Below are 19,423 nucleotides of genomic sequence, written 5' to 3'. Positions count from 1 at the left end.
GCTCAGCTGTGCACCCAGCTAGTGCCAGTACAGGCGGGACAGAGGCCACGTCACCCTGGCGGTGCCCCTCTCCCCGAGCCGGCCAACGAGTGGGAGTCACACGGGCAGCCAGGAGGTCAGGGGGGTCCCTGGAAGAGCCTGTGCTGCCCCGCCGGGTGGGCCGGCTGCTGTGAGCACAGCTCCTCACCATTCGGGGCACCCTCCTTTCGGGGGTCACCCTTGCCTCCCACCCTGCTCTGCCCTCCCCTCCAGCCCTGAGGAGCAGACCTCGGCAGCTCTGAGCTCGCTGGGCTGGGGGTCCGGGGTGGTGGTCCCGGGGGAGGGGCACGGCTTGGGCAGGATTTGGACAGAAGAGGGTGGGAGGCGCTGGGGAGGAAGTGCAGAAGGAGGGGTGAGGGAGGCCCAGGGCCTCAGTCAGGGATGGGGGAAGGTGGGAACAGAGGTGAGAGCAGCAGGGAGGACAGTGGAGGGGAGGTGGGAGTCTGCTGGCCAGGTGGGCGCTGGCACCTGGTGCATGGCCAGTGTGGGGGGGAGGACGGAGCTGGGAGGACAGGAGGAGAGGCGTGTCATCCCAGGCACCCTGCCCCTCGCCCAGGCTGAGCCACTGATGTCGCCCCACACTGAGAGCTCCAGGGTCCCCACTCTGGACCCCCTGTGGTGAGAGGCACGGGGAGGGGCTCTTCCCCAGGGGCCCTGATTCCAGGCCCTGGTGTCCCCTCTCAGGTGGGCTCCGTGTCTTCCCGCCACCCTCCCCCCGCAGGAGGTCGGAAATCTGAGCACCGTCCTGGCTTTTATCTCAGATGCATCAGCTCTACCTCAAAACTCTCTCTGAAATCCGCCACCCAGCCCATCACCCCTGGCCTCCCACCCGCTTCCTTCACGGCCTCCACAGCCGCCAGAGGGGACTTGAGGCGCGACCAGACCCGCACCCGCCGTGGCCCCCAAGCTCTTTGCATCCAAGAGGCACCTGAGCCCCTGCGGCAGCCCCACCCGCCCCGCTCAGCCCCGCTCTGGCCCCCGGCGCCCATCTCCCTGCTCCTGCCACTGCCCCCAGCGGCTCCCATCTCCGCGTCCAGGCCGCCTTCTGCGCGGCTCTCCCTGTCTGAATTCACTCGTGGCCCATCTCTGTTGACTGCTTTTCGCTTTCTGGGCGCCCACAGGCCAAGGCAGGCCCCCGTCAGGGGAGGGTGTGCTGCCACCTGGGCCACCCTCCTGGGGCTAGAAGAAGCCCCTCTTCCCCAGCACAGTGCCCCTTCCTCCCACGAACTCTTCGGGGGCACGGTGTAGACAGATGGTGGGGGCGCATCTGCCCATCGCGGGGTTGGTGGGGGCCTGGGGCTCCATTGCCCCGACCACCCACTAAGGTGAGCCCCGGCCCTGGTCCCAAGAGGACATTGAGGCCACAGCAGCAGAGGGCACCAGCGGGCAGGGGACAGCCGGGGTGGGCTGCTGGCCTCATCCAGCACCCACCTCGGGACGGGACGGTGGTGGCCTTCCCTCGCCGGACACCCGGGCTCCTGGCCAAGGGCCTTTGATTGACATTGGGAGTGGGAGGGGGGCTACCATGAAACGAGCAAAGTCATGAGGTCCAGAAGGGGAAACGGAGGGGGCCCAGGACTCAGGCTGTGGGAGGAGGTGCAGACCCTGCTCTGCCCCTGCACCTGGAGGCCTGTCCCCTGGGTTGGGGCACCGCCCAGCCACCCCACCCTGCCTGAGACAGCTTAGGGAGCTGGGTAGGACAGCCCCAAGCTGCAGGGCCAAGTCAGCACCCACCCTCCAGCAGGTGGAGGGCCTCTTCCCCAGGGCAGGATCCCTTCCCCGGGGCACTGCCCGCTGCAGAAAGCCGGGTGTCGGGAGGCTCCCAGAAGCCCCAGGCGCAGCCGGAGGGAGGGGCCGCGGCCTGCCCACTCCACCCGCAGCCTGCAGGGAACCCACAGGAGGACCCTCGGGGAAGGCGGGGACACCTCTGGTTGTGGGCTAGGTGAGGGCATGGTGCCAGGCACAGGGGTGCCTAATCAGCACAGCTTGCCCGAGGGAGAGTTTAAGGGCTGTCCAGGGCCACCTGGCCAGGAGGGGAAGCCAGGCTCAGGGCCGCCTCAAAGCCCCCGGCCCGCCCAGGGCTGCCTTCCTGAAAGGGCCAGGGGGCAATTCCACAGGGACTTCAAGCTCCCAGAAGGCCACTTACAGAACCCTGGAGGCGACCCAGGACCGCCCCTGAGGGGCAGTAACGGAGGGGCAGGAGCTACCCCTCCCCCTTTTTGAGTCCGCAAAGGCCAGGCCAAAGGGAGTCTGAGGCACTGCACAGAGAAGTAAACTGAGGCAGGCGCCGGACGCAGCCCAGGTCATAGACGAAGGCCATGGCAGGCGGGCCCCCTCCTGGCTCCCCCCCCAGGGCCTCACCGCTCCACAAACCTACCGTGGTCTCCCAGGGGGCGCTTTCTACCACGTGGCCCACCCGTGGGCACAGACGCCAGGGTCCCACACATCAGAGGGGGCTGCGCCCCTCGTGTCCTGAGGCTCAAACAATCCCACTGGCAGCCCACGAGACTGAAAACTCCAGTGAAGAAACCATATGTGCCTGTCCCTCCAAGCTCACGGGGGAGGCACTGGAGCCCCCAGCACCCCGGGCGGCAGGTGCGCCCGCGTCTCCTCCGTTCACATCCCAGCACGGAGACCAGGGCCCTCACCAACGGCGCATCTTAGCTGGACTGGCTGCGTCTTTCTTTCTTAGGGGCACAAATATGGTGTCGGAGAGCTAAGACGCCGTGTAGAGCTGGTGAAATACGCCATTCCTGCCCCATTTCACAGGTGAAGAGACGGAGGCCCAAGGACATTAAGGAAGTTGCTTGCAGCAGAGCCCCAGCTGGCGTGAGACCCCACAGGCCGGCTCCTGTCAGCTCCCAACCGTGTGGACACCACGCTCCACCCCCACCGGCTTAATTAATGCAGCTCATTAACTAAGTAAATCTAGCCTTTCTTGATCTTTCAGGATTTCCTCACGTCAGAGGGGAAAGAAAGCCCAGATACTTCTGGCACTGAAAAACGGCAGGGCCGGGGCCTCGAGGGAGCCCTTGGCTGGAGGTTAGGGTCTTACAATGAAAAACACGCCTGGAATCCACGGCCACACTCCCTCCCTCTGAACCCCATCACCGGCTGTCGGAAGGCTCTCACGCTCACGGGTGCCCAGGTGGGTTCGCGTGCAGATCCAGCTGCGACTCCCAGAGGCAGAGAAAGAAGCCACGCTGGATACTCTCTCCTTCCTGCTGCCCCAGTCCCTGTCTGACTGGTGACAGTGACGGGTGCACTCAGCCACAAGGGACCTCTGGGGGCCCAGCAGCCACGGCCCCCGCTGGCAGCACCAGCTTCGAGGGCAGGGGGCGGGGGCTGGAAGACCCCAGGCCCACCCCGCCCGGCAGCCCCAGAACTTGAGGGGATGGGGCTATGGTGCAGAGGCTGGGCCTCCCCCTCACTGCCCACCAGGTGCCGGAAACAACCTGACGTCAGCACCCGCCACCCTGGGCCAGAACAACCCAGCCCTGTCCAGAGAACCCTGCCGGCCACGGCGCACCTACCCACACACGGGGTGGCTTGGAGCCTCGCAGGGGCCGATTCGGGCTGAGCGGCTCGGCACACAGAGCGCACCCAGCTGGGAGCTGAGGGCCCAGCCTCGCCAGCCCAGACGGCACAGAGCAGACACGGCGGGTCAGTGCTTTCCCACCCAGTCTTGAACACGTCCCTTGGGCGGTCGCCAGTCCCCCTTCCCCGGGACCCTCCATCCCAGACAGTCACCCCCTCGCCTTCCTCTCTCTGCAGCCCACCCGCCTTCTGAAAGCCACGGTCTGAGCAGGGAGGATCATGGGGCAAAACGGAGCCCCCAGGCCCACTTCCTCCACCTGGGTTGGCCCATCTCACCTCCCAGTTCACTGGCACCCAGACCGCCAGAGGGAGACCCCCCCGGGGGGCCGACCCTGGACTTGGGTGAGGAGCCCCGGGTGAGGACGGGGGAGGCCCCTGCCGGGGGCCCTGTTCACAGAGGTGAGGCACCTTGAAGCAGGCTGAGACCCGCCGGAGAGAGAGGAGGTGGCAGAGCCGGGGCTGAGTGTGGGGCAGCGCTAACCACGAGATTGGTGAGGTGCAGACGCATGCTGGGGCCCGGGAAGCCTGTCCAAGGGAGACAAGAGTGGGCGCCCCCATTTCGCTCAAGCCTTGGAGAGAGAGCCAGCGGCTACCAGAGGGAGAGAAGGAGACCAAGGGCGGGCCCTTCTCAGGGCCTGGGCCGGCACAGCTGCTGCGCGGGAAAAGCCAATTCTCGCCAACCAAAAAGATCAGGACGTTTCCAGATGAACCCCTCGCAGACGGCCGCCGTGGGGAGCTGGCCTCTCACTCGTGGCTTTGGTTTGGCTTGGTGGTTTTGTCACATCCCAGATCCACAGAGGGGGGAATGTCGGAAGGACCCAGCTCTTTCCGGCTGAGACTGCGAGAGCCCACCCCCGTTTCTCCCAGTGTCCTTGCCCCCGTGTGCCCCGACCCCGCGCCGGCCTGGCATCCGGCCACCCTGGCCCTAGCGGCCGGGCGTTCTGAGAGGCCCGCGTGCAGCTGGCCCTGGGGCCGCACCTCCCCCTCGGGCTCAGCAGAGCAGGAACCCAGCCGGGGCGTCTCGGAGAGAGCCTCGCGGTTTTGTCCAGTGGGCCAGCATCTCACACTCAGGGAAGAGTAATCAGAATCAATCCATGACGCGCCAGCTGAGAACCTGCTTCCTTCCAGGAGGAACCAGTGGGGCCTTCACTCCACCACCCGCACCCAAGGGCTCCCAGTGCAAACCCCGCTATCTGGGGACCAGCCTCGGCCTTCAGCTTTCAGTACTGGTGCTGCAGGGTCAAGACTTCCAAACACTTCCATCAGTCTAGCCCAAGGAAGCAATCTGAAACTCCTAAAGAGTGCTGTTAGAGCTATCTTACACCTTTGCCTATACGTAAATTCAGTTTTCATGAGCTGAATTTCCTACTACTGCAGCTAGGTTTCTAGGCCTTTCCTTCACCTTCCTGCTTGCATTCCATTCCATGGTCATAGACATAAGGATGGACTGGGTACGCCCAACCTGCCTGCAGGGCGGGGGGCCCCCGCTCCCCCACTGAACTTGGCCTCTCTCCTCTGTCCGGGAAACTGAATCATGAGCTCCTCTGCAAAGGGCACTTTCTCATGAGGGCACACGGCCACTGGCACCGTCTCCGGCACTGGGGGTCAGGAGGGACAGAGACTGGCTCAGAGAGAGGCCGGGCTGCCCGGGACCCAGGGCCTCAGAAGGAGGCCCTTCCACTGCCCGGGCACCTGCCCTTCCTTCCCTGCCCCCCGGCACGGCCGGCTCCAGCTTCTGCCCCTCTCCCCACAGAGAGGGTAGGGGCACTGGGAGCAGACCAGGACTCTCCATCTCTTCTGGAAAACAGCGGAGGGAGGGAAAGCCACGCTGGCCGGGGTGGGGCGGGGGGGCCGCAAAGATGCACGGCTCCGCCTTTCCGAATGCCCCCGTGGGCCCTGAACGGGCAGGGGCGTTGCTCTTCCCGAGTCCCGGAGGCCTCTCTGCGGAAACAGGCCCACCAGTGAGGAGCCCGTGCCCCGGGGCACCCTGCCCTCCTCCATCACTGGGGCCCCTGCAGGAAGGCCAGGAACCCCCGCGCCCCCTCACGCCCTGTCCTGGGGAGGCCCCGCTCGCCGGGGGCCGCGCCCTGACGGCGGTCAAATCGTGCCCGCAGCAGTGCTCCTGTGCAAAAGAGCTGGTTCCTTCCCAGCATGCTGTCCTCGACCTCACCAACCTTCCTACTACACTGAACAGGGGGGGCCGGTCGTAAAACGGGTCCCGGCCGTCGCACGGCATGCGCTCCGGAAAGACGTCGTCCTCCAGGTCCTCCTCCTCCCCCACGCTCTGCTCCTCAGCAGGCTCGGCAGCGTCGGAGTCGGGGCTCGAGGAGGCGGGGGAGGGGGTGAGAGCAGCCATGCGCTCGCTCATGCATGTGTTGAGAAGAGGGTAGCTGTTGCAGCCAGAGGTGACTGAACTGGGGTTAGTGCGACAAGACAGAGAGAAGTTAACGCCAGCTCCTCGCGGGCGGACGGGGCGGGGCAGGGGCTTCCGAGGAGAACCCAAACCAAACACACGACCGTCGAGGATGCTGCCTCGACAGGCAAGAGAGCCAAAGTGCCCGGTCCCCAGGCGTGGGCAGACACCGCACGGGGGTCAGTGTAGAGCTCCGGAAGGTTCCGGAGGGCACCGGCAGGTATGGTCCCGACCAGGTGCGGCTGAGGCCGGTGAGGGCCTCGGGAGCCTGGCCGCACTGAGGCCTCAGGAGCCTTGCCCCGTGGGGGGCAGGGGCCGGGTGCAGCCCCCGGACCAGGAGGCTGGGGACATTAGGCGTGGACTCTGAGCTCTGGGAGGACACGGCTCCGCCTCCCGCTCACACCCCACCTGAAAGCCTGACCAAGCCTCACGTTCACACACACGGACAGGTGTCACCTGCCGGCCATGGTCCCGGAGCGGGGGTGGGTGGCGATGCTGAGACCCCGCTCCCTGGCCAGGGCCCACCGATGTGTGGAGAGGACTGGCCAGGGGGCTCAGACAAGGAAGGACCAGGGCCGGGGAGTCGGGATGGAGAAAGGCATCTGGCCGGCCCACTCCTCGTGTCAGGGCCAGGGCCCAACCCCGCGCTGCCCCCCACCTTCTCTCAATCTCTCAGCCCGGGGGGAGGAGGCGCCTACCTGCCCACGAGCCGGAACCAGGGGAAGCGGTCGTAGAAGGGGTCTCCACCAGTCACCACGTTGTCACAGTCCTCAATGACGCTGGAGGGCACCTCGGCCGCCCGGTCGTACATCTCCCGCATCAGGTCCAGCCGCTGCCTGCAGGGCAGAGGTCAGCGTGGGCCCCGGGGGAGCATCCTGGGATCTCAGGCCCAGCACGGCTCAGGCCACAGCATCCTGCTCAGGGTCACCCACGGCTCAAGCTGGCTTGACAGGAGGACCCTCTGGGGTCCTCGGAGTCAGCCGACCGTGGCCAAGGGGCTTGCAGTTCGCCACACGTTCCTCTCGGCCCCCGTGATGGCCGTGGCACGTCAGCCGGGTGGGGTCGGGGACCAGCCCCGCTCAGGACGGGGAGTCGGGGCACGGAGCCCCGGAAGTTCGGGGGGCAAAGGGCAAGTTGTGAGAAGACACAGGAAACGGCGTTTTAGAGGCTATCCCCCGGAAAACCGGCAGGTGGTGGGAGAGACGCAGACGTCTCCCTCGGGGGCTCAGGCGCACCAGGAGGGACGTGGGGGGGGGGGGGACATCCGCCCTCCAAGAGCAGACGGCAGCCCAGGAGGACGGGGCAGAGGCAGGCACGTGTCTGTGAATGCGCGTGGGTCAGTGCGTGTGCCGGGGGCGGGGACCTCATAAGAAGGGAAAGCGTCTGCGTGTGAGGGTGTGTGAGCGGAATGGAGCGCGTATAAACGTGTCTGCGTGCGTGAGCGCGTCGTGACCACGCTTTCCGTTCTCTGCATCTCATGACGTTTCCACATCTCTGGGGCCTGCCCCGACAGTGAACAGCCTGTGGGTGAGCCCACCTCCACACAGGCCACCACCCGCCCCTTAGCCGACTTGCACGCCAGCCGGCTCCCCAGCCCTAAATCACCCGGGCACAGCCCGGGCCCGAAGCCCGCAGGCGTTATGCTGACCAGCCGGTCCTCACTGTTCACCCTGCCCTGCTTTGCCCATGAAAACCTCGCAGAGGCCGTGGCAAGGCCCTCCTCTCCCTCCTTGGCCCCCGGACGGCCCTGTGCCCACGCGCCTCTCGTTTCTAGGGGCACTTGAGCAACATTAAAATTGTCTTCAGTGGCAAAGAGCCGTCCTGTCACCTTCACCCAGGAAGAGCCAGGCGCACGTCACGGTGAGCGTGCGGGACCTGAGGTAGAGCCGTAGGGCAGACACCTCCCAGGACACCTGGCCGTCCTCCCTGGGGCCCCACCTGGCCCTCCTCCACCCCCCCCAGGTGGAGGAGCCCCCAGCTTCCTGCAGCGCCTCACCCGCCCCTTCCTCCAAACTGTGCCACTGCTCTGGTCGAGGAGAACGTGGATTCTATGATGAGGCTGGATCCTACTTACATCTTTTCTTCTGATTTTAAAAGAAATCGAAACAGGAGGAATCGCTGCCTGGACGCGTGCGCCCCTTGCATCCCACGCCCGCCTGTCTCAGCGGCCTCGGCCCAGGCCCGGGGAGCAGCCCCGCCCCACTGCCCACCGCATGGCCCACCCACTGCACCTGAGCTTCTCCAGCGTCCAGTAGTGGGTGGCCCCGTTCTTCTGGTCCTGGACCTCCACGGCCACGATGGTTCGGGGGAAGGGGCGAGTCTCTCGGTCTTTGGCGGCCTCTGGGGGCAGCAGGTCAGGCGGCAGTGGGGAGTACAGTGTGTCCGTAAGGAGGACAAACTGGAACTGGACCTGTGACCAGTGAGGAGGATGCCCGTCAGCCCCGGGGAGGGTGGAGCCCGGCCCTGGAAGGGCCTCCTTCCCGCTGCCTGTCCCTCAACCGTCCTCGGAACCTTCCCGCCGACTCCACCTGGAGAGGAGGCTCCACCTGCCCATCGGCCTGCCTACGCATCCCGCTCTGTCAGTCTGGGGCCCCCCCTCCTCCCGGGGGCTGCAGGTCAGGGGGTCTGCCCCGCCCCCCCCCCCCCCCCCGCCGGGAGGCGGCGCAGCCTGGCACCGAGGCCCGGAGGGAAGCAGGACGGGTGACGCCCGCCCTCCGAGGCACAGACAGCAGGGGCAGGCGCAGCGGCAGGGGCCCACCTTCTTCTTGAGCTCGACGCTGATGGCGTTGGCCTCCTTGAGGAAGATGGCGTTGCCCCACAGCAGGTCCCGCAGGGACGTGAACTGGTACCACTTCCACTTCCGGAAGGCCCACAGCGCCAGTTCACACTCCCTCTCCGTCCACTGGACTGCGGGGAGAGGAGCACGGGGTCATCACGGGGCTGGGCGCTCGGTGCGCGGGTCCCCAGTTGCACACTAACTGGCAGGAAGCTCTGCCGCAGGGGACGACCCTCGTGCCCCAAAGAGGCCGCCGGCTCCCCCAGTGTGAGCGCCAGGGTCCTGAGAGTCAGGCTGGAGCTCAGCAAGGGCCTGGGGGGCAGCAGTGGGACAGGGGCAGGAGGGCAGACCGGGGCTTGTCCCACACACCCTCTCAGGTGGACGAGTCCAGCCGGTGGAGACCTGGTCACATCAGCACAAAGGTCCCGACCAGCTGACCGGAGGCCGAGCTGGACGTGAACACCCTGCCCTTGGGCTGCCCTCGGGCCGCCAGCAGCGAGAGGTCAGCCAGTGGGCCGCCCAAGCCAATGCTCCCAAAGCGGGTCCCGAGGTGTGGAGCAGAGACCAGCCTCCCTCGGGCAGGACAGGGGTGAGTGGACGCAGGGCACCCGCCTGGGAGCACCCACCCCGCCCCGTCCTCCTCACGCTCCAGGCCACCCCCGCCAGAAGCAGCGGTGGGTGCACGCACGGGTGTGCGCCGCTGCAGCACAGCCTCCCGCATCCTGCCTGCAGACCGGGGACCCCAGGGCAAAGGTGCCAAGCAGCTGACCTGCAGGGAGCAGCCCGGGGCCGCCTCTTTCCTGAGCCCCCTCCGCAGCCCACCCCCACGCGGGACAGGGCCCCTCACCTTCGTCCTCCGGCCCCTCCTCCTCCTCATTCGCCTCCGGGTAGCCCCGGGAGCCCATCTGCTTCTGCAAGGCCTCCAGCTTGCTCTCGTAGTCCTGGCGCAGAAGCGAGGCTGGCGGTCTCCACGTGGACACCCGCCCGTCGTCCCCAGCCCTCCCGCCCGGGCCCAGGCCCAGGGCGCCCGGACGCAGCCCCAGCACAGCGGGCCTCCCCACTCTCCCCGGTTCCACCCCTCGGCCCCTCCTCTTTCGGCCTCGAGCGCCCGCCGCCCTCACCAGCCTCTGCTGCTCCAGGAGGTAGGTGGCCTCCTCGCGCTCCCGGCGGTACTGGTCCTCCAGCTCCTGCAGCCTGTGAGAGCGTGTGGGGGTGAGGGCGGGCGGGGTGGCGGCGGGTGCGGGGGGCGCCCGGGCGGCAGCCCCTGGGGCCTCACCTCTGCTCCATCTCCTGCTTCATGTCGATGCCCTGCTTCTCCAGCAGCTCGCGCTGGGCGAAGGCCCAGTCCACGGGCTCGGCAGGCGTCTCCGCGCAGGGCGTGCGCTCACGCTCCTGCCTTGCCTGTTCAGGGTGGTTGAACCGGAACACGTGGCTCTTTCCCATGATGATGCGGTTTCCTGGGGGATGGAGGCGAGGCCAGAGTTGGTGGACATTTGGCCTCGGCTGGTCTCAGGGGTGAGAGGGGGGAGGAGGAGGAAAAGAGGACGAATGTAGCCGGGGCTGCATCTTAGCACCACCCACCCCTGGGGGGGCCTCCAGCCGCCAGGAGCCGGCCCCCTGGGTCCTGTGCCCGGGGTCACCCTTGCCCCCGCCAGGGGGCCACCTCCCCCACCAGGACCCGAGCGGGCCTCCCCACTCTCCCCGGTTCCTCCCCTCGGCACCTCCCCTTGCAGCAGCAGCAATGGTGGCAAAACACAGCCTGGGGCTTCTCCACTGCCCCATCCCCTCCAGGGCCCCACGGGTGCCACCCCGGGGCCAGCCTGGCCTCCTGCTCCCGTGCCCTGGGCCTTGGCACTCCCCTACCCGAGGGCTGGGCTTGGCCCCCGCCTGCAGGGAGCTTCCCTTCCCATCTGTCCCACCGGCGGAAGCAGGGCAGGGGTCTGCGTGTTTCCGGGGCAGGGTCCACCCCGTCTGCAGGACCCTCCAGGGTGCACCTGTCCCACGAGGGCAGGGCCTGCTGTCCCTGGGCAGCCCTGCCGGTGGGGGTCTCTTTGGACGCGGCCTAGTTTCTCTCCAGCTTTTTCTCCAGGAACCTCGGCTCTGCCTTGCGGCCTGCAGAGCTGGCTCAGCCCCTCGCCCCACAGGAGAACCCGGGCCTGCAGGCTGGTCCTCCCCAGGCCTCCCTCAGCCCTCCCCCAGCTCCCGAGCCCGGCCGCCCCTCCCAGCCCGGGCCCTGCCCCGAGCCTGCAAGCCCCAGGCCCCATCCTGAAACAACAGGGGGGAGAAGGGAGCTCTGGACCTGCCCTGGCCCAGCTCAACCGCCCCATCTCCCCACACTGGCAGCCAGGCGAGGCCCATGAACCCAGGATGCACGGTGTGTCCCTCCCTCAAAGCAACCCTCGGGACCCCAAAGGCAGGACCCTGGGTCCTGGAAGCTAAAAACAAGGCCCTTCAGGGTGGCCGGAGAGGTCTGCACGTCAAGCTGCCAGGCGTCACCTTCTAGGCCTCCCATCCCCTCTGCACCCCCAGTTGGGGAAGGGGAGGGTCCCCTCATTCTTAGCAAAAAGTCACCCCAGCCAAAGGTGACACGATGGTCAGTGTTGTGTGTCAGTTTGGCTGGGCTGGGGAGCCCAACGGCGCACCTACAATCACGTGACCTCGGGAAGGAGCCCACCCACCGTTACGCAGGCGCAGGCGGGCCTCCCCCACCGGGTGAAAGGCCTCAGGAGCTAAACCGAGGCTGCCCTGAGGAGAAAGTCCCGCCTGTGGAGTTCAGACGCGCCCGTCCAGCCCTCACCACGTCCTGAGCCAATTCCATTAAATAAATCTCTTGATAGGTGAACAAACAGATAGATAGACAGACAGACATATCTCCAGGTGTGATTTAGAACACGAGGACACGAAGCCAGGGCGCCGGCGTCCGGAGGCCGGTGCAGCGCACACCCCGCTGGCTGTTCCTCTGCTCCACCACGCGCCAGCCCACCGGGGCTCTGGGACAGGCGCCCCCCGCCCGGAATCCCGCCTCGGCACCCCTGGAGCGGCCTTCTCCCCCCACCCGCCCCGGCCCGTGCGCTGCCCGGCTGGTGGGGGGCGGATTGGGGTGCCGCACGAGCAGGAAGGGCGCGCGTGCAGGGCGGGCGGCACAGGGGCCACCCCTGCCTCCACTGTACCTGACCGCAGGACACTGGGCTCCGTGACTTTCTTGCCATTGACGTAGGTGTCTGCCCCTTCACAGGGCTCCAGGGTCACCACGGCTATAGGACAGATGGGGGCACGGAGAGGACCGTGAGGGGCTGTCCTCCTGGCCGCGTCCCCGTCTGAGCCCAGCAAGCCCCGCTCAGCGTCGGGGGCAGGGGGCTCGACCCACCTGGCCACCTGCCACCCAGGCGCGGCCCCCGCCAGGCCCCTCTCCCCGCTGTGGCACCTGGCTTGGGCCTCGAGAAGCCGGAGGGGCCTCTCAGCCCCTCACAGATGAGGAAAGTGATGCCCAGTTGGGAGGCTCACGGGCCCAAGTCAGAGGCGGGGAGGCCGTGCTGGGTGACCGCCCCGCCCCGCAGGGTCTCCAGGTGGGATGGGAAACAGTGGCTCGCATGTCCCCAGGAGTCCCAGAGCCCCTCCTGCCTTTGTGCCCACCCACCGAGGGGAGAGAGAGCTTTGGGGACGGAATTCTGGGAGAACCAACGTCCGCAACACTGTTTAAGGCCACCCTGAAGTGGCCTGGTCACAGAGGGGGCTTTGGTCACTGGTCTGCATCCCAGAGGCTGTCCAGACACCTGCCCTGATCTCGGGGGCCGTGGGCACTGGGACAGCCCAGCAGGTGCCTTCTTGAGAAGGAAGGGTCATGCCCACAACCGGCAGTGGGGACGGAGGCCCGAGGGCAGGCCGGCCAGAGAGAGGGACAGATGGCCGCTCCCAGCCCACGGGAAGGCGTGGCCTAAGAATAGCCGTCCCTTTGATCCAGGCTCAGTGCCCTCCTGCCCGAGAGCACCCCAACCAGCCCCCTGTGCAGGGACGGAGCTGCATGTCCCCAGCCCAGCCTTCAGAGCACCTTTCGGGGTGGGGCAGGGGGGCTCCCGGGACTGAGTGGGGAGCCAGGAGGGCCGACACCAGCAGCGCCGGGTAGGGGCGGGGCTGGGGGAGGCCATACCTTCACCGCCCCCTCGGGAGTCGCTCCGGAAGACGCAGTGCTTCTCCTTGATGAAGTGTCCGCTCAGGACTATGTCCTGCCGCTTCTCTGCGCCTTCCCGGCCCACTCTGTGTGTGTGGTGCGGTCGTCAGCGCCGGCTGGACCCAGGGCGCCACGACGCCACCCGCTGGCCCGCCTGGTCCCCCTGCAGCCCCCAGGATGCCCAGCTCTTACGGGAAATGCCTGGAGAGCACAAGCGGGGGTCCAGGGGACAGCCCCCAAAGCGGCCTGGCCTGGGGGACCACACTGCCCAGAGGGGCCCACAGCACCCCTGCCAGCAGGTGCCCGGGCTCAGCGACCCCTCAGTGGGGGAGCCCAGTCCTCCCCTCGCCCCGTCGACCCCCACCTGGTGATCCCATCCTTGATGTAGTAGAGAAGGCACTCGGACATGAGCGGGTCCTCATTCAGGTTGACGAGATGCGGCGTCTGCGGAGATAGAAGGGTCACCTCTCTTCGGGGGGCAGGGGGGGAGCCCGGCCCAGGCTGCCTGCTGCCCTCTCTCTCCCCAGGACCAGATTGCCACCCGCCCTAGGCCTGGCCTCTCGGGGGACACAGTATCCTCCCAGCCTGGCAGACAGGAGAAGACTTTGACGGGGACCCCAGAGTCTTGGGAGGACAGCTGCCAGGCGGCACGTGGGGGGCTGGGCTTCAGGAGGGGCTGGGACCCCAGCTCTGAGCACGTGAGTGCCCAGGGAGTGCTTGGAGGCTGTGGTAGGCCCTTGGATGTGCAGGGCAAGGCTGGGTCTCATGGGGCCTGGGCCTGGTCCTCCATCCTAAAACGGGGCTGCAGGTCCCCATTCCAACCGGGGCAGCCAGGAGCTGAGGGCCCTGGGATTAGGACGCTGGGCAGGGAGGGGTCGGGCCCTGGACGCCAGGGAGCAGAGAGGCTATGAAAAAAGTCCCCCGAGCCACCCAGGTCCGACGCCCACACCTATCCTGACCACGGCTCTACCAAAGCATGACCCAAGGCCAAGTGACCGCTTCCCGCAAGCTGCCCCGCCTGAGCGCTGCCCTTGGCTCCCCACCCCAGCCCGTGCCCAGGGCAGCCACTGCAGGCTCTGTCCACTGGGCCTTGGACCAGCACCCCCTCTCTTCACTCTCTCCACTGCTCTCACCCGGGGTCTCTGGGCCCCAACACTTCCTGACCTCACACCCGGTCCCGGGCAAGGATCCTGCAACATGGCGGAGGCTGGGAGAGCTTCCTGTCTGTTCCCCACCTGGCACCTCGGGGCAAGCTGCCCCCACCCTGAGCTACAAACCCCTCTGACACCCCTGCACAGGGCTGTGGACACCTGGTCATCAGACACAGGACAGGCCATCCACAGCGGCCCCTTCCCCTGAGCACAGAAGGCGTCCAGCCAGGAAGGGCCTGTGCTCCCTCCATGGGGCCGAGCGGGGGACCCAGCTGGCCCATGTGCTTCTCCAGAGTCCAGTGGGGACCCCACTGTCCTCCAGAGGAAGTGTCCCTGGTGGTCCCGAGGGCTGCCTTCCCACTCCTGGACAATGTCCAGACCCGGGGCCACCAGCAGATCCCTCTGCCACCAATGAAGCCAAAGGACTGCACAGCCAGTGTCCCGAGGGCACCTGTACCCCAGCTTCGCCTGCCCACCCCGGGGCACTGCACCCATGGACAATGCAACAGCTCAAGAGCGAAGCATTCCAAATGGAAACCAAAGGCCCATCCGACAGGCACTGAGGCGGGACCCCGCCAGGGCGCACCTGCTCCCCGCCCTGCCGAGGGCCTCCCGGCACCCCTCCTCCCTGCTTCTGGGCCTCAGCTGCTCCCTGGGCCGGAGTGCGTGGGTGCAGGAGAAGCCTGAGGAGCCCGGCCCTGTCCCCAGGGAGCAGCCACCCTAGCGGATGTGCCCATCCTACCAGCGCCCCGTGCTCCTTTCCCTTGGGGCCCCAATGGCTCCGTGGGGCTCCACGTGCCGCCAGCTTTGCAGGCTGGTGAACGAAGAAACCCTTTGCTGGGGTGAAAAGTCAGCCAGGCAGCAGGCCAGGGCCTGCGGGGTCCCGTGCTGGCGTCAGAACAGACCCCACTGCCTTCCAGGCAGGCTTCTGGGCTTGAAGCTAAGCTCCTAAGGGCTCTGAGGGTCTGGCAATCTTGGGGGTGGGGGCACGGGGGTGGGGGTCTGGGTCCTGGAATCACGCAGAGACTTTTCCCCTGATGTTCATGCTTCGCCCCATCGGAGCTACTGAACAGGGGGCGGTGCTCTGCCCCACTTGAGGGCCGGGGCCATGGGCAAGCTGGCCTGGGTGGGAGAAGAGGGGTCCCTGCTGGGACAGCCAGACCCTGCTTGAGCTAATCTCCGAGAGGGCAGCTGGCTCCCAGCTCGTGTCCAGCCAGGCCCTGCCCATGAGGGGTACAGGCTCCTGGGGGGTCCAGGTCCCACCTGTTTCAGGACCCCATCCACCCCTCAGGCAGCTAAGTCACCTCTCTGACGTCCTAAGGCCATAGGGACATCCCACCTTGAGGAGGCAGGGTCTAGGCTCTACACAGGGAAGGGAGGGCTGCAGGTGAGCCTGGCCGGGTGCCTGGAGCCGCTCTCCCTGCTCCCAGGAGGACCCTGCTGACCTTCCAGGAGCCGACACCTGCCAAGGGCCGCAGGTCCCCCAGCCCTGTCCACATCGGGGCAGCCCAGAGAATGGCCGGCTCCTACCTTTTTGGGAGAGAACACCCCCAGGGTGCCGCCGTCCTCCCTCATGGCCACGCCCATCTCGGCCAGCAGCGCTTCCCTGGGGGATAGAGCGGGGGTCAGCACCCGCACAATCTTTCATCTGGTCAGTGAGTTCAGGTGTCCACTTGAGGGACTGGTCCCCTGACTGGGGATCGGCTCAATGGGGCCATTGGTGACAGCGGGGGGCGTGTCACTGGATGAGAGGGGACGGGTGTGTCCTGCACTGGGCGCGGCCACCCCTGGGTGCAGGAGCCGAGAGCTGACCACAGGGCTGCTGCCGGCCCCCAGCCCGCACCGCCCACCTCTCCATCCGGATGGCTTCCGTCCGCCGCAGCTTCTCCTCCCAGGTCTCATTGAGCTCAGCGATGATCTTCTCCGTCTCCTGGGGAGCAGACAGAGCAGAGCGAGGTCAGCGCGGGGGGCAGGCAGTGGACAGAGGCCTGCGTGCCAGGCAAAGGAGAGACGAGTAGCCGGGCCTGCAGGGCCCAGCACCCCAATTCCCGGGTCCATCCAGACTGCTCGAAGTCTGAAAGGTCAAGGTGAAGGGCTGAGGGCTAAGACGTGCAAAGGACGCGTGTCTTTGCTGTGGACACACAGAAAACAGAGGGAAAGGCAGAATAAACCCAGAGGGAGAAACAAACACGCAGGGAGACGCTGACACCGGTTCTGAGGCTCGCATGTTCTGAGGCTCGCATGCCCCTGGACCACGGGTGAGACGGACGACACTTCCCACACCAGCACCGCCTCCCCGTTTCCTTCCCAGCCCCCGCATTCCAGTGGGCCTCTGTACCCCAGGTCCATCCCGGGTGGACGCCTCCCACACCTCAGGTGGGCCCTACGCCCCAGGGTGGCTGCACAGCCCACCCCCTCATCAGCCCGGGTCTGGCGCCTGTGCCGTTGTCCCCTCCGTCTGGGCTCGCCGTCCGCCGCTCACACCCGGCACCTTGTACCCACTCGCTGAAGGAAGCCAGTAACCCTAACCCTAAACGCAGGCCGCCGTGGCCAGGCCGGGAAGGTGAAGACCATGCAAGAGCAGGTTTAAGCACGGAAACCTGGGAGGGAGGGCGCAGAGGCCCTAGGACCCCCGCCCTAATCAGCAGACGGGCCCCACGGTCCTAGACAGGGTGCACCGACCCCCTGGACGAGGTGCTTAGGGTCGGGGGCCGAGACGCACCCCGCGCCCCCCTGCATGGCTCACTTCGCCTCCGACCAAGCCCCTCCGCCTGCGACCATCCAAGAGGAGGGGTCTTGGCCTAGCGCCCACCAGGTCCGAGCCCGGCCCTGCCTCACCTTCAGCCTTTCTATGGCCTCTTCACTGCCCGGGGCAAACAAGATGCGCTCGTGCAGGCTGGACACAGAGGCGGCACGGCTGGACAGGGCTGAGAGCGAGGACGACGGGCTCACACCCACCAGGGCGTTGGTCACTGTGGAGAGATTGTCAGGGACTGCACTCAGCTCCACCCCGCCACGGTTACAGTTACTGTTCTCAAGGTCGGACACGTCTACGGGAGGAAGTGGGGAAGACAGACGGGAGGAGAGAAAAGAAAGACCAAGTTGGGAAAAAGCAAGAGGCAGGTGAGGAGAAAGTAGCAAGCAGGGACCAGGAGCTGGGCACCCGCACGAGCACATGCACTGCTGCCCCTGCCACGGTGCGGCTGCGCCACCAGGTCCCTCGGCATCCCCGCCAGGGCCTCCGCCCCCCCCCCCCCCCGCACACATGCCGAGCCTGCGGGCCACCGGCGTCCCTGCCCCCCTGCCCCCCTTCCCACTGCCCTTTGCTGCCACTGCCCAGCGGCCCCCCTGCACCCAGGCCCTGACTCTCATCCTCATCCTCTCCGCCCCTCGAGCCCGCCACCCACCAGCCCGCCACGCACCCCGAGCTGCGGGCGCGGGCGGTGCTGTCCGCCCCGCCGAGCGGCCTGGCCGAGCCGTGGACTCTGGGACCTCCGAGGGAGCCCACGCTCCTCTACCCCAAGAAGCTGCTCTGGGCACCCCAGCCTCCCTGCCCCCCAAGGCCTGGGAGTTGGGGCTGACGCAGCCCCTGGGGCGGGAGGTGCCCAGGCCCCTCCTGGCAGAAGCAGACACACAGCAGAGCAGCGGCAGACATAGGACAGCACGGGCACTGCGGAAACTGAGGGCGCCCTGTGGCCCCTGGGGTGGGGAGGCCCCAGCACGTGCCCCTGCCCGGGGAGCCGGGCCCACAGCCGGCGGGAGACGCAGGCTGGGAGGACCTGGCCGCATTCACACTCCTGGCGTTTCCAGGGGAAGGGGCCTCGGGGTGGGTGGGGTCAGAGGGGGGCCAGAGCCAGGAGTCGGGGATGGACCCGGCCCTGTGAGCTGTCCCAGCCTCTGCTGACATTCAGGCCTGTAGGAGCACGGTGGGCAGAGAGCCTGACCCCAGCCGCGCTCAGCCTGAGGCCATGGCTGCCCCACGCCTCCCGGTTGCCTCAGTTTCCCAGCAGACGCGAGGGTGAACCAGGATCACGGCTCGCAGGGTGCCGTGAGAGAGAGGGCTCAGGTCCCCCAGACCCCAGGGGGGGAAGGCCAAGGAGGGGTGGGTGCGCCCCGCCCCCCCCACCGTGCTGCCCTAGGCCCCGCGGGGCTGGGCCGAAGCAGGGATGCGCAGAGAGCAGCGGAGGGGATACACACATTTGGGTCCTCCGGGCACAGTGTTGGCTAAGGGGGGGAGGCGAGGGGGAGAGACAGAAACAGAAGAACAGGTTTGTCTCCAGAGGGCGCCGTCGCAGGCCGGGCATCAGGTAGGGTGGTGGTGGTCTTCAGCGGGACGGGGGGACAACCCCGGCACCGCGGCCGGCCGCTGTGGCTTCCGGGGAGACCGTCACCGGCCTGCTTGGGCCAGCGGCAAACCCGAACCATGCAGCTCCCCAGGCCCAGTCCAGAACCCCGGCCCCCCACCCAGCGGTGGCTCTGCCTGGAGCCCGGAGCAGAGCCTGGGCCTCGGACCAGAAGGGCCGCGAGGGCAGCGGGACCTGCCCCAGCCCCGCAGCCCCGCTGCCCTGGCCAGGACGGGCGGGCACGGACACTCACTGTCGGCGATGTCACCGAGCCCCTGGGCGTACAGCAGGTCCCGCAGCCGCGTCACCTCATCCTTCAGCTCGCGGATCAGCTTGTTGTTGGGGTCCTCGTTGATGACGGCGTTACAGCGGATCTGCTTGGCCCGGTCCGCGTACCTGGGAGGCAGGGGGGGCTGGGGGCTGTGCTGCCCGGCGGCCAAGGGCACCCGGAGCCCCGCCTGCGCCCAGCTGCAGGGGCATCTCCGACAGGGAGTCACCAGGGCCACTGACCTACGGGGGGCTTGCCACTTGGGGAAACCGAGGCCCCGGGAGGGGAAGGGACGGGGTGGAAATTTCTCCACACGGCGAGGCCTCCGCGTTTGGACTTGTGGTCCCAGGTGGACGCTGCGAATCTAACCTGCACTCCAGCCCTTTGCTGGGGCAGCCAAGAGGCCAGAGCGCCGAGCCCGGCCGCCAAGCTGCTTCCCGCAGCCCGGGACGGCCCCTGGCCGGAGGGACCTTCAGACATGCCTGCCCCCCCGTGGCTCGTTAAAAACCCCGGCGGCTCTGTGGACCACGGGTGGGGGCGAACCGCTCAGCCCGCGAGCCCAGCTCGCCCGGTCAGACGGCAGGGCCCTGGGCCACTCGAGGCCACACGCGGTGGGAAATGGAATGGGACCCGGAAGCACCAGGTGCCCTGCCAGCCATCTGGAGCCC

General features: G+C 67.4%; 1 protein-coding gene across 1 annotated transcript in view; it reads right to left on the bottom strand.

Moving 5' to 3' along the window:
- The window catches only part of KIF1A (kinesin family member 1A), an 89,177-nt gene that overhangs the window by 32,373 nt on the left and 37,381 nt on the right, over positions 1–19,423 (bottom strand). Inside the window, exons 13-27 of the mRNA XM_027116613.1 lie at positions 18,741–18,883; positions 18,342–18,368; positions 16,983–17,116; positions 15,995–16,074; positions 15,675–15,750; positions 13,358–13,437; positions 12,973–13,079; positions 11,996–12,079; positions 10,102–10,282; positions 9,947–10,019; positions 9,673–9,766; positions 8,808–8,956; positions 8,281–8,459; positions 6,748–6,885; positions 5,811–6,050 (exon numbers count right to left, since the gene is read on the bottom strand). Of these exons, the coding sequence (XP_026972414.1) occupies positions 5,811–6,050; positions 6,748–6,885; positions 8,281–8,459; positions 8,808–8,956; positions 9,673–9,766; positions 9,947–10,019; positions 10,102–10,282; positions 11,996–12,079; positions 12,973–13,079; positions 13,358–13,437; positions 15,675–15,750; positions 15,995–16,074; positions 16,983–17,116; positions 18,342–18,368; positions 18,741–18,883 (1,785 nt within the window). The remainder of the gene's footprint in view (positions 1–5,810; positions 6,051–6,747; positions 6,886–8,280; positions 8,460–8,807; positions 8,957–9,672; positions 9,767–9,946; positions 10,020–10,101; positions 10,283–11,995; positions 12,080–12,972; positions 13,080–13,357; positions 13,438–15,674; positions 15,751–15,994; positions 16,075–16,982; positions 17,117–18,341; positions 18,369–18,740; positions 18,884–19,423) is intronic.

Source organism: Aethalodelphis obliquidens, unplaced genomic scaffold, assembly GCF_003676395.1.
Source record: "Aethalodelphis obliquidens isolate GAN/ISIS:26980383/991018 unplaced genomic scaffold, ASM367639v1 scaffold2, whole genome shotgun sequence".
Lineage (NCBI taxonomy): Eukaryota > Metazoa > Chordata > Mammalia > Artiodactyla > Delphinidae > Aethalodelphis > Aethalodelphis obliquidens.
Note: the sequence above shows the minus strand (reverse complement) of the source record. Positions and strands in the feature narration are given on the sequence as shown.